Genomic DNA, 13,876 nt, shown 5'->3' on the forward strand with positions numbered 1-13,876 from the left:
TCAGCCGTCTCCCATCCACTGCAAGGACTCACCCGACAGTGGGGCACGTGAAACCACCAAGGTCTCACGCATCTGCTCGGCTTTAACCAAAGGCTCGGTTCACCTCCAACGGGCTCTGTCTAGCCAGCAGTGCAAACACCCCTGAAGTTAAACATTTACTTCTGTATGAAACTTGTGGAAAATATTATTTTAGCCATAATCCTGCAGGCCTAGTTATAACTCCATAATTCTTCTGCTTATATCCCATTAACTGCAATGCCTCATGAACATCAGTGTGCCACAGACGCCCCCTCATTGCAGCTCGTCAGTTTCGTGACCAAATAATTCTCGCTGGTCTCAGACGTTTACTCTCTTCAGTCCAAATTAACCAATGGCACACGCCAACATGCTAATCTAATGATGTGTGTCCATATGGCACACTCCATTCACTGTTTAATAGCACATCTCGTCAAATTTAGACCTTCCTTTCAGTCTGCTTGTGTTTATACCCCACTACTGTATCTAATTATGAATAATTAGATGGCTCTCTCTCCTTCCAACCATCCCTGATTAAGGTTGTGTTGGAGGTTTCTTCCTGTTAAAAGGGAGTTTTTTCTGTGCCACTGTCACCAACAGCTTACTCGTCCGTTCATGAACTATTGGAGGGTTTTCGTGCTAATCTTTACCCTATAACACAAAGCACTTAGAGGCAACTGTTCTTAATCAGTTAAACAGTGTGACTTTCACATATTCTGTATAAATATCTGATATTCATGACACCTGAAGTGAAAAACTTCAAGCCTTTCCTTGTTTTCATCAAGATGGTTACTGCTTACAGCTCATAAAAAATCAGAAATACAGCACTGCAAACAATTAGATCATTAATTTAGACTTTGATAAAAAATTATTATATAACACAGTTTAAACAGATCTTCTTCTAGCTCTGTGCGCACAACTGCAATCACGAGTAAGACTGCTGACTTGACGATTATCGACACGCTCCACGAGAAGGGTGAACCACAGCAGGTCATCGCTGAGAAGGCTAGCTGTTCACTGAGTGACGTATCCAAGCATATTGATGTTGACTGGAGAAGAAAAATGAGGTAGGATCCGTTGATTCAAGAATATTACAACACTAAACACAATCACCAAGTAGCCACTGATTTTTTTATAGACTTGTATGATTAAGCCACTAGTTTGCGGTGATTAGGTGGCATCTTATTTTATCAAACCAAGTGTGTTTAGTGTCAGTTGAGACGATTTAATTCAAGTTTTCTCTCCTCATATTATCTCAGGATGGTGGTGCTTGAGATGAGCCCTCTTTTTCAAAGGCGAGCGGAGGGCCGACTGTTTTTTTAAATTCAAGCGGCCAGTTCTTCGTGTGTGTGTGTCCGCTCACATCGGGTCTTGTCACAAAAATCTCACACGTAAGCAGGAGAAGCTGTCGCATCCTCTGATTGTCCAGATATGATTTTCATGCCGAGCGTCAAGCTCGAACACCGCCGCCTCATTGTTTGTCATCTGTCCATCTGTCAGGGAACTGCAGACTGATAATTAACACCTGTCACACGCGGACATCAAGTCGGGTTTTACAGTGAGCCCACACACACTCGGTCCGCTACAGACGGCTCACGCCAACATGTTCGCAGCCACAGACAGATGTTCGGACTCACTGCAGTGACACTGCGTCCGCATTCATCTGTGCTACCTGTTTAATGTAAACAAAGGAGAAGTCCAACAATGACTGGTAGCTCTTACACTGGCCGTCACTCAAACGTTAGTTGTGTTTTATTTGATATCTCAACTAAAAAAACAAAACCTATGGTAACATATTTATCTGCTCTAAATTTTAGTAATCAGCCTCTTAAAAGGGGGAGTAAATTCACTCTTCTCAAAATGAAATTCTTCCAATTAGTGGAGAAATGTAAAAATCCTGTCAAGCAGACACACCTATGGTTTCAATGTGAAAATCCTATACGCTGTATTCAGAAGATTGATAATGTGCAAGAGTTATCGGTTTAGTTAACAGCCGTGCTCGTTGTAGTGAAACAATGTGACAGTTGGTGTTAAAACGGTGGCACACAAATAAAATCACCTCCAACTTATCAACCCAAAAATCTAATAACATTTCCCACAAGTCTACATTTTCACTCCACACGTGCTCTCATAATTAAAAATAAAAGCAGAAGCCCAGACATTTACCTCGATCTGTTTTGCATTCATATTTATTAAATATCAAAGGTAGCAATTCGCTGTAATTGAGTGCATCACAACGAGCACTGAAGGGCAAACGCTGGATGGAAACCACAGAACGAAGCGCGCACACAGCAGAAACGAGACAGGAAAATCAAGAGATGGAGAGCTGCAATCATGAGCTCATACTGTTTGACGTCAACACCACCAATCCCACCAGACGTACCCTTCCTTTGTTCTCCAGCCAGGACTTTTTCTACATTTCTCAGCAGCTCGATCTCACTGAGCAACACACAGACACACAGACACACAAAATCTGTGCCCAGTTGGAGGAAAACACAGGAAGCTTGCCGGCCTTCTTTGATTGGCACACTAACCTATTTCGAGTTAAATTGTGGGTCTGGTTGAAACCACTCGTACATGCACAGAGGACAGAGTGAAGAGGAAGAAAATTTTTGGCGTTGGGCCCATTAATCGTTCGTCCAGGTTTCCTCCTGCTGCTGCCAGAAGCTGAATGAGCGTTAACCAGCAGAGCGAGTCAGCTGGGTCATGAGAGGAGCTGAATGTGTTCCTCAGGGCTTCAATTAGTGCGAACTAGGTAGGTACCGTACAGCTGTGGTCAGAGGTTCACATTCACTCATCAGCTTGAATGTCGTGGTAACTTCGGGGTTTCAATGATTTCTTTGAATTGAAGCATGTGTCTTTAATGATTTTACAAAACAAGAATTTGGTGTACAAGTTTGGATTTATTTGATTTTGTCTAATCCCTGCAGGGTTGAAAGGATTCATACAGGCTCAAATATATTCATACATTCCTGTTAATATTTAGTTTAATGTCCCTGACCAAGTTGCACCTTAGCCAGACCCTTTTGGTAGCCATCAACAAGCTGTTGGCGTAATCCTGGCTGGATATTTGACCACGCTTCTTGGTAAAAATAAGTTCATTTAAAATATGCTGGTTTCCCGATTTTTAAGAGTAATCCACAAATGTTCAAAAGGGTTGATGCCGGGACTTTGGGAAGGCCATTAAAGAAGCTTAATGTTAGCCTGCTTTATCCATCCCAAAATCAGTTTGGGATCATTGTCCTGTTGGATCACTGAGCTGTGTCCAAGTTAAGGAGACTTGAGGTTTTCCTCCTCCTTCATTATTCCACTTTGTTTACTATATCAGCACCACCGCCAGCAAATCAGCCCAGGAGCATGATGCTACCATCACCGTGCTTCACAGTGTGTACAGGGTTCTCTGATTTACTTCTTCTTTTTTTGTTTATTTATTCACATTTTTTCCTTTTTGAATTGGCTAGTGGAGCAGTGAAGAGGGACAGGAAACAGAGAGGGGAAAGACAAACAGCAAACATGTTGCAAACAGCTCAATCTTTGTCTCGTTTAAAGACCATAAAACTTTTGGCTTGTCCGTGTGCAAGTCTGTAAATTTCATTCAAGCTTGAAGATGTCAATTTCGAGCAGAGACTTCTTTCTTGGTCAGCACCCTCTGACTGTGGACAGCGATGCTGGTGTTCCTGCATTTTCCAGTTTATTGCAGTTTGAGCCTATTTGAACTGATGATCTCGCAGTTAGAAATGCCTCCAAGAGACATTCCCAGGTTTTTTTTTAATATAATTCTTATAAAATAATATATTTGGTAGAATACAGAAGTCACTGTTATAAAACTGGGGGTTTTCTTGCATACGGGTACAGCAGCAGCGGTTTGTCTGTCAGAGGGATCGATTCCCAGCTCCTCTGGTTCAGCAAGATGCATCCATCAGAGTGAATATTAGATAAAGCACCTGAGCACAGATAAAACTGGTGCATGAATGTGTGTGAGACTGGGTGAATGACACTTGGCAGTATATAAGTACCAGCCCATATAAAAATCTTCGGTACCAGCTTAATCGAAAATCACCAGGACCAGAAATATTTATAGCCCTATGTGGGGTTTAATTTACTCAACATTAAATCTTTTTTTGTTGTTGTTAACAAAGCAGCCAACAATCTTGTTTTGTAAGGTGTTAACTGCACTCGGACCAGTTGGCTTGTTTTAAATCAGGAAATCTCTGAAATAAGGAGGAAAAATGCAAGGAGAGGAGAAATCTCGGACCAACAGACCCAGAGGATGTCTGGGTACGCTGGGAGGGGAGGAAAGGAGAAAGAAAAGGAGAAAGAAAGGCAGCAAGGAGACAACTCACTCTTCAGAGATCAGCCTCAAGATGCAAAGATGCATCACACTGTTTGTTTTCATTTTCCAGTGAGGTGCACAATCTGGAAGTACTGCATGTAAATGTGTGTAATTATGAAAGAAACTAGAGTGGAGATTATTAGTGCCACGGATCTCTCTCTCTCTCTCTCTCACAGACACACACACGCACACACACACAGAGCGGAGGACAGTCTCAGGTACTTACATAGGTTTTCCCGTGAGGCTTGTGTGCACGTGCTGCTGGAAGTCTGGATATTTGGATGCCAGATAAGCGAAGTCAGGTGGTTTGTCCTTGTAACGGTTCCGAGGATGCATGGACTTATTCAGAGCCATTATTGAGCCCTGATGGTGGACATGAGGTGACATCAACAGTGCTGAACTTTCACTTTTGGATCACTGACATCGGCAGTGTAAACAGCAACACTAAGGCTGCACACACACACACAGACACGGAGTCACAGCAGTAAAAGTTGATGTTAGACAGAAAAACAAATGTCTGACATTTTTAAAGGAGCACAAACAGACGGGGTTAGCGGAGCTGCCCCTGCTTACCGTCACAGAGCTCAGCCTGTAGCTGCTAATATTTCCTGACCTTCGCTTACTTTTTAAAGCGGAGAAAAACACTACACAGATCACGTTGCACAAACGTTTTCCCACTTTCTGCAGCTCACTTCCTGTACGCCTGCCACGTCACATATCCACGTCGCTGCGCGTTGACGTCACCGAAACGGTGTTTAGCTTCGAGCCTCTACCGGTAAAAGTTTGTCTGTTTGTGGGGTTTTTTTAAGGAATAATTTTTCATGTCAGTTTTATAAAATCACTTAAGTTTTGTATCGATACATTTAAATTTGATTAAAAACAAATATAAAAAATAATTAAAATAATCCGGTTTAGCGTTTTCATTATGTTCAGTCCTGAGCCCTGGTCTGTTTTACATTTCCCGTGTACCGTTTTCCCCGGTTGCTCCTTACCGTCGTGCACCTGTCATTTTATTACGCATTTGTAATTGAACTTTGGTTCATATTGATATGACAGCATCACACACTTGCTGCAGATTTCTTGGTTGCACGTCCCAAAGGTGCTCTGTTGAACTTTGTAACATGGCACACACTGTGGGTACACATGGTCAGCAACAATACTCACACAGCTCTGTCGTGTTTAAACAATGCTCAACTGGTAGTAAGAGGTCCAACGTGTACCAAGAAAACATCCCTCACGCCGTTACACCACTACCAACTTGAACTACAAAGCGGGATTGCTCCATTTGAATCCATGGAGGATCAGACCTGCTCCCGTCTGAACCCACCTTCAGACCAGACAATGTTTTCCAGTCTTCTGTTGTCCAATTTTGGTAAGACTGTGCAAATTGTAACCTCAATTTCCTGTTTTTAGCTGACAAAAGTGGCACCTGGAGTGGTCTTCTGCTACAGCACAGATGGTCTTTAGTTATTGTTGCCTTCCTATGTCTCTTTTGACATACTGCCACATCTGGATATTTTCTCTCGTTCAGACCATCATCTGTAAACTCTAAAGGTGTCTGTGTGCGTGTGTGTAAATCCCAGCAGATCAGCAGGTTCTGAAATACTCAGGCCAGCCTGTATAGCACCAACAACCATGCTGCATGCAAATTGTTTAAAATAAAATAAAATGGCTGATTGCCCCCCCCCCAACAATACCCATCATCTCTACTTTTCCAGAGCCCCTTGCTAGCTTCTCTAAAGAAATAATCAGGTGACACAGGCGTAGATTTTCTTCTTTTATTATATCGCAAACAATAATGACATCCAGGTATATTGTTAACAGTTTGCTGTGTGAAGAGTGAGACCATAGTGGCGATAACATCATGAGCTCTCCTGTAGGAGCTTGTTGTGAAGTCTGAAGTCCTCGTGTGTGGTTCACAGGCAGGTTACAGAGGGCCGAGGGAAACGACCCACAGACAGTAAAAAGCTGTCCGTCGGTCCCTTCACACACCAGACCAGAGCAGCACAGGGATTGCTTTGGACCTGTGAATGTCAAAAGGGGATTTTCCCAACACTTGCATACATCATCAGCCATGTTGTAGGTTTGCTTTTAGTCTTTTTCCTTCTGTTTTTTCCCCCCTCCCCCAACCGATTATTACAAAATAAACAGAACGCACATCGTCCTGACCTCTGATCATCACCTTCCTCCTTGAAGTAAAATCAAGGAGGGGCATAAGTTTTTTTTCTTTACATTTTGTGGTCTGGCATGTCATAGCGTGATCCTGAGGAGACTTTTCAAAAAGGCTGGTTGCAGCATCTGGACCACCAAGGAGGCTGCTTTCTCAAGATAAACCCGATTGTACAGACAAATGTCTCCATTTTTGGCTTCAGCTAGAACATTTAACACGTTTGCATCTCTGTTAGCCAAACTGTACTACAAAAATTTACTCTCTTCATCCAAAGCCTCTGACTCAGATGTTCTGTACAGAGAAAAAACAGCTTATAGGGAGAAAAAAAATAAGGGGGCAGAGGGGCACTGCACCAAAAGGGAGACATCAGTAATATTTCCTGAAAGAAAGGGTTTCTCCTTTGGGACATCCTAGTCTGCCACAATCCCATTGCATGTACAGAAGGAGGAGGCTGTCAAACCTCCCTCGAATAGCATCACACACAACAAAACCAGCTGTCCTACAACCAGAGATCAGAGCTGTCCGAACCCGGGATCAGTTTGGGGAAAGAACAATTACTCGATTTCTCTGTGATGCCAACAGCGTGGCACCATTATCATTAATGCTGAAGAGGAAGAAGGCAAATAAGCACTCATTCACCAATTTTTTTAAGTCACCAAATAATTTAAAACGTCACGTTCCGACAGCTCCGCCTCTGGGCGCAGGCTTACATGCAGCGGTGCTACATCACCAGGTCACATTTAGGCTCACAGTGGCCACTAGCAAGAGCTTGAGCAGCAGATCACCACATCCAGTTACACACAGGAAGAGAGGAAAAACTTGGCAAAGAAGCTAAGATAAGAAGATCAGTTAAAGCAGTGGAATTCTTTATTAGCCAAGAGATGCACCGGAATGACACGGCTAATCGGAAATTATAAGTGTTTTGTTTTTAAATTTAATTTAAACGATTCATCAACATCATTAATGTTGTCTTTGATCACCAGTGAATGAACAAAGCTTCAGTGAAAAAAACAAAACAAAACAAAAAAACAGGGATGTGCAAGATTAACGAATCACCTTGGCAGCTACAGCTAGACGCAAGATGTTTCATTTATTTTTCATTATGTTTGTGTCCTATGAGGGAAGTGGAATGGTTGTCTCTTCAGCATTTCATCCAAAATCAGAACTTTTGAGGAAACCCACTCAGGAGAGATTTGTCTGTGGAGACCCTCAGGTGTTAGTGTTGTCTTTCTCTGTACCCTTTAAGATGAGTTTTGACACCTCTGCATATATCAATAAAGACGTGGTTTGACAATCAGAATAGTTTCAGGGTTTTTCTAAGGATAGCTGCAGATACAAACCCAGTCATTTTGTTGTAAAGCAGGTCTGAAATATGACAAACTGCTCAGTTCAGGAAAGCGTTTCCAGGGTTACTCCCAGAAGGCTTTCAAAGGGTAAAGAGTTAAAGTATAAACCGTCCAGACGAGACGACCTCCATAGTTATCCGGCATTTCCTCACTAATCCTCATTCCCGGCTAGGGTTATCAGTTTACGGCGACAGTAAAAAAAATTGCCAGGCTTCTTAATTCATAACAAGCTAAATTTACATTTTCACAGAAAACTGGCTTCTTTGTATTATTTCAGTACTCAAAACCAATTTCTTTATGCACAAGGTATAACTCAAAAATTACAGATCCTTGCACATGCCAGATATGAAACCCGGGGGCGCTCAATTTGACTCCTTGTCGTGTATTAGCCAGTTCACTGTGTTATTTTTTTTAAGCCTTCAGAGGGCAAAGCGGGATAACTGAGCATCTTCAGACTTTCCTTTGGTGCTCCAAACCCCCCTGCCACAGCCTACCAGGTCAGGAGGCGAGAGACGTGGCTACGAGATCCGGCCGGGTCTGACTGAGGAGGTGAAGGGAAAACGTCTCCTAAAAAGGGAGGCACGCCCGAGATCTTTACTCAGATTAAACGGGTGTAATCCCCAAAGTCTGCTCAGCGACCAGGGCGCTCACTGACGGCGAAACTCGCTCGCTACATCAGGCTTCTTGTTTTAAAAAAAACAAAAAACAAAAGAAGAAAAAACAAGCTTAGTGTAGCTACTTGCAAAGCCACGCATTTTAAAAATGGGATAATTTATCTAAAGCCCAGCAGCAATTTATGTGCCGCCGTGACAATGAGTACAAAGCCGTTTAAGCCCCCGAGGTCCAAGGACACAGTTTGAAACATTCGTATATACAGCCATTAAAATATTACCTAGATCCACATGAAGAGAAATGGTATGCACACTTGAGAAGTGATGTTATAAAGCTACAGATTATTTCAATAACAAAGCCCCACATATACGTTTCTCCTGCCTCGTCTCTTAAACGTTTCACCGAGCTAGGCACCGACAGACTACGACAGTGAAGGAGAGAAATAACAGAGAGAGAGGGGGAAAAAAGAAAAATCCTAAATAAAAAAATAGACAAAAATAAATCTTACACATAAAGACACTGTCATTTCTTAAATTATCGGTTTTTAGTGCCCTACGTTTCACACCCAGTCAAAAACATCCGCCTTCGGTTGGTCGGTGGAGGCTCCGCGAGCCCCGTTGTTAAACCTATGGTACTTCTAGACAACGTCATGTAAATTTACAGTATACAATTTTGGATTACCATGCAAGAATACTTTTGTGTAACATTTAATAGCTCGATCTACATCCAGGAATAATTTACACAGAAGGACAAAAAAAAAATAAAATAAAAATTACTGGACCAGAGACCGCGCGATGGGTAAATAACCATGGCGGTGAGTGCGACAGAAGGGGACCGAGATGTGCGGGGGTGGAGGGGAAGGAGGGAGGAGATGGTTCGGGTTTAAGGTGAGGGAGGGAGGTGAAAGGGTAAGTGGGATGGCAGGAGGAGCGCCTGGGTGGTCGGGTTGTGGTCCAATCCTCTCAAGGTCCAAATCAGCGACACTCCCAAACTTTTACCGTTTGATCTACGCTCCCGGTGACCACATAAGGAGCGGCCTTGTGGAAATCTGTGGAGCAAAAGAGAAAAAACACAACAGAGTTACCATCAAATTGACTACAGTGACACTGACAACATTTTTGCCCCCATGGGCCAGCAGGCCAGTATATATCCAACACCTGTTATGTGTTTATTTCACGTCCTTTGGCTCGGATCAAGCATGTGTTTTCAATGTTTGTGGACAAGAATGGAGCTGTAAGGCTCTGAGGAACAAGCAAAGCTTTGGGGCATTTCACTTATTGTTGGTTTTGGCATTGCTTTTAAATGATGTAGACCTGACATGAATCTGACGATATTTCAGGGGCGTGGCTGATTAGCAGCCCGCAAAATCTCATTTGTTCTGGGAACATTTATTAATGTTCCCGTCACTGAATAGAAAGTGAGTCATCACTGAAAATAAAGGAAGAGCTCGTGGTGTTGTATGACAGACCTCTACAGAAAAAGGGGGAGGAAATGAAGTTTCTTTTTCTCTGCCGATTTCAAACAAAAGGTGCTTCTGTTGCTTTTTTCAGACTGCACCAGAACTCATCACATCAATAGCTCACAGCGATCCTTTCCGGTTGAAGCAGGATTTAAGAGGACTGGGTTTCAAACGGCTTGCCAAGGAAAAGTTGGCTCAAGAGCTCCTCAGGAGAGTTAACCAAGCCTTGATCTGCTGAAAAGCTGCAGATACTGGGGAGCGCGAGGAGAGGGGGGAATAAAAAATAAATAAATAATCCTGCAGTGATTGTCTATGTTTTAAACCCCAGCTGTGAGCGAGCCTGGTAAAGAAGCTCGGCTTCTTCACCGCAACTGTAAAGCAAATACCCTGGAACATGTATTCACACCCCGCGAGGGAGAACTTCGGGAGACAACGTCAACAAACTATACCAAGGCACAAGCCTTTTTTTTTTTCTTTTTTTTTGGGGGGGGGGGGGGGGGCCTTACCCAGAGAGGTAACAAAGTGTTCGTGGGCACTCAGGGTTTTCATGCATCGCTTGTTCTTGTAGTCCCAGATCCTTAAGGTCTTGTCATCTGCACAGGTCACAATGAACTTGCCTCCGGGGTGGAAGAGGATCCCACGCACCCAGTTATCATGGCCAACCTGCATGAGATACAGCAACACACATCTCATCTGATTCCTGAAGAAATATATCTTCACTTAAAGCATTCTCCCCAAAAAACATGGACGTGGCACACACAAAAACTTCAAAAATGTTCCTCACCAGCGTCATAAGGCACATGCCAGTGCTGACATCCCACATCTTGATGGTTTTGTCTCTGGAGCCGGAGAGCAGGAAGGGGCCGGGCTTCCCACTCTTCTTGGACTGGTCGGGCAGAAGGGGAGGGGATTGAAATATTAGCTGTGTGTATAATTCATTATTTGTACTTTATGCGGAGTACCATACTGTACCCACTGTACTAGAACACAGAGAGCAGCCTAAATTAAACACCTCTGAGCGTTTGTGTTATACGTTGCTGGCAACTAGTCTGAGAGCACATGTGCAAACATCTGTATAACAACAGCTGTCTCTCAGCCCGCAGATTCACCCAATTCCAACAACTACGTTGGCTTATTTAAAAAAAACAAAAAAAAACAAAACAAAAAAAAGCAACTATTTAAAGAGTACTAAAAGTCAGCTTTTGTGAACACAGGTTAGATTGGGACGACTGCTACGAGGGAGCATGTGTGTTTAGATTTGCGAGGCTACAATCAGACACACTGAAGATCATGAGGCAGGAGGACGGGCTGATTCTGTGTGTGTGACTGGCAGCACATGGCTGTATAGCGATAGCCGCCTCGTGGCTCAATCTCCTCGCCATCATCAGTCAAAGTCTTATTTGGTTTGGATATGTTTGAAGCTACAAATATTTTTCACTAGTGATGGTTACTTATCACACATAAACTGATCTCACAGTTTGTATACAATCCTGTTAACAATTAGGTTCACGTTATGATTCAACAGCTTTTAGATCCACCCGGAGCAGAAATAACTTGAAGTCATCGTTTTCTGTTTGACTTTATCAGTCTCACAAATTGCCATGGAGGAAATCTGGTCTTCTCTTCTTTACAATGTTGCTTCAGTTCATTGAGGTTTGCTCATCGGTTTATGCACAGCACTTCAATCCGGTCTGGACTTTAATCATTGCAACGCCTTGATTATTTTCTTTTGCAACCATCCAACCTTGGGCCCTTTGTCCTGTTGCATGACCTGGTTTTAGCCAAGTCTTTATCTGTCATTCAGATTGCTTCACATCTGACTCTGGTATACTTTGGTATACAGAGGTCGTCTGTATAACAAGTAGCTGCAAAACAACCTCAAATCACCACCCCTCCACCACCGTGCTTCACAGTTGGTGTCGGGTATTTGTTCTGATATGCTGTGTTTCATTGATAACGTGTAGATAATAGTAAATCAAGCGCTGACAGTTCAGCACCTGGCTGTTTACCCTCTTAATTCTAATGGAAACAGTAAGGCAGTACTGAGTTTTTCCTCTTTTTTTTTTTTTTTAAATACAGTTGTACCAAACTAATGCCTCCAAATATAATACGATCTGACCTCAGGTTTAAAATCAGGAAAAGAGGGGAAAACATATTGAACTGCAAATTCAGGTAATATAAACCCTATGGTGTGTTCACACCAAACAAGAAGTGATATTGTCTCTCAGAATCTATGCAAAGAGGTGAACTGAGGCAAATTTGCATTAGTGAGAGTTAAAAAATACTTAAAATTCAGGAAAAATTCACACTGGGCTTCAGACTCTCGACTACGACTGTCGACTCTGCTGGCACGACCAACGATCAGAAATGGAGGAAAAGCTTACGGCTGCTTTTTGTGGCCGGATACAGGTGTTAGAGTCAACTTCCATTTTATGTAAAGATAGGATGAACAAAAAAAATAAATAAAGGAAAGCAATCCATGATGAGATATCACTGTCTCTTGATTCCAGCCACCTCCCACAAATGTTTACTTCTCTCACTGGCTGCTAGAAGGAAAGATTTCTGGGTTCTCAAACAGTGACTGTACTCATACAAGGCGAAACTGCACATTTGATGAGAACAAACCAACACATACACCAAAACCTGTGTGGACCTCGAGGAGTTTGGGAGAAATGAGATGTATCCAAGCAGATCTTTTACCTCCGAGCCTGTGGCGTCAAGGATGGTGGAGTAGGCACTCTCCGGTGCCCAGGAGATGCACTCCACCACATGTTCGTGCTCCCGCAGCTCAGCCTTGCATTCTTTGGAGGCCACCACCCACACGCGGACTGTCTGGTCGTTGGAGCAGCTGGCGATCAGCGTGCCATCCTGGTTGGGTCGTACCATACGGACCCACTCCCTGTGGCCTGTGAAGGTCTTCACGCAGTAGCTAATGGACAAAAAAACATGAGAGCAGTTAGAAAGCTGTCAGCGTGGCTGCAAATAGTTAAAACCCAACATCAAGCTTAAGTAAAAATAAATAACACACAATGGTTTAAAGAACAGCTTAAAGGTGTCTTTTGCATACCCAGTTGCCACCTCCCACATTTTTATGGTTTTATCCCTGGAGGCAGAAATAATGTGATCTCCGTTGGGCATGATGGCTACAGACGAAACATTGTGGTCGTGTCCTAGAACACAGAAAAACAAACACAAAAACAAAGATTCAGCGACACCCAGAACCTCTGAAAACAGACCCAACAGCACAAGCCCAAATAACATCTAAGTCTGCTATGAAATGTAATTTAATGATTTCAGACTGCAACACATGATCCTTTTAGTCTTTCTGCTTGCAATCTGACCACCAGAATGAAAATTTAGAAACATAAATGTATTTGTTTAAAAACACATGCTTAGCACCAAACAAAGCCCAAACACTGTTATAATTCACCAAAAAGAAGCTGACAAGCAAGAAAGCCAACATGCTGGAGCTTTAGCACTCATTTTTGTTAGACAGAGAATAAGAGACGCGTAATTAGCTAAAGGCTGGGCCATATTTAAGCTGCTAAATAGATGAAGACAACAGTAAGCATACTCTAAAAGGCCTCTCTGTGTGTGTGTGTGTGTGTATACTTGCACATGCCACCAGGCTACAATAATGGGTGGCAGCTACACAGAAAAGTGCTATCTAGCGCTGAAGAAGGTAATTAAGCTGCTGTCCAAATCGGCACTAATCTACTTCACCAGTTGGCCTCTCTCCCCCCCTCTCTTTGTGTGTGTGTGTGTGTGTGTGTGTGCGTGTGTGTGTTTCCACCAAGATATTTAAAATAGGAGGAGTGGATTAAAAAGGAGGAAAGGTTGAGTGAATTAAAAGAGGACAGAGATGGTAGTAAAAAAGAAGGAGGGGGGAAAATGGTGGCTAACAGAAGTAAACAGCAGGCTCAGATTAATAAAGCCATTTC

General features: G+C 42.9%; 2 protein-coding genes across 3 annotated transcripts in view; both read right to left on the reverse strand.

The window, feature by feature from the left end:
- Positions 1–5,059, reverse strand: part of mettl16 (methyltransferase 16, N6-methyladenosine) — a 28,995-nt gene extending 23,936 nt beyond the window's left edge. Inside the window, exons 1-2 of one of the 2 annotated variants that reach the window (XM_085131706.1) lie at positions 4,922–5,059; positions 4,575–4,711 (exon numbers count right to left, since the gene is read on the reverse strand). In XM_085131706.1, the coding sequence (XP_084987832.1) occupies positions 4,575–4,702 (128 nt within the window). In that variant the 5' untranslated portion in view covers positions 4,703–4,711; positions 4,922–5,059. Of the gene's footprint in view, positions 1–4,574; positions 4,799–4,921 lie in introns of both variants that reach the window. The other variant, XM_085131705.1, reaches the window with a different exon arrangement.
- A 2,379-nt stretch (positions 5,060–7,438) lies between these two features.
- LOC146503997 (lissencephaly-1 homolog) overlaps positions 7,439–13,876 on the reverse strand; it is a 31,151-nt gene continuing 24,713 nt past the window's right edge. The window contains exons 6-10 of the mRNA XM_085131712.1: positions 13,003–13,105; positions 12,636–12,864; positions 10,720–10,821; positions 10,442–10,598; positions 7,439–9,524 (exon numbers count right to left, since the gene is read on the reverse strand). Coding sequence (XP_084987838.1) covers positions 9,451–9,524; positions 10,442–10,598; positions 10,720–10,821; positions 12,636–12,864; positions 13,003–13,105 — 665 coding nt within the window. The 3' untranslated portion in view covers positions 7,439–9,450. The remainder of the gene's footprint in view (positions 9,525–10,441; positions 10,599–10,719; positions 10,822–12,635; positions 12,865–13,002; positions 13,106–13,876) is intronic.

This window comes from Neolamprologus multifasciatus, chromosome 14 (assembly GCF_963576455.1).
Source record: "Neolamprologus multifasciatus chromosome 14, fNeoMul1.2, whole genome shotgun sequence".
Lineage (NCBI taxonomy): Eukaryota > Metazoa > Chordata > Actinopteri > Cichliformes > Cichlidae > Neolamprologus > Neolamprologus multifasciatus.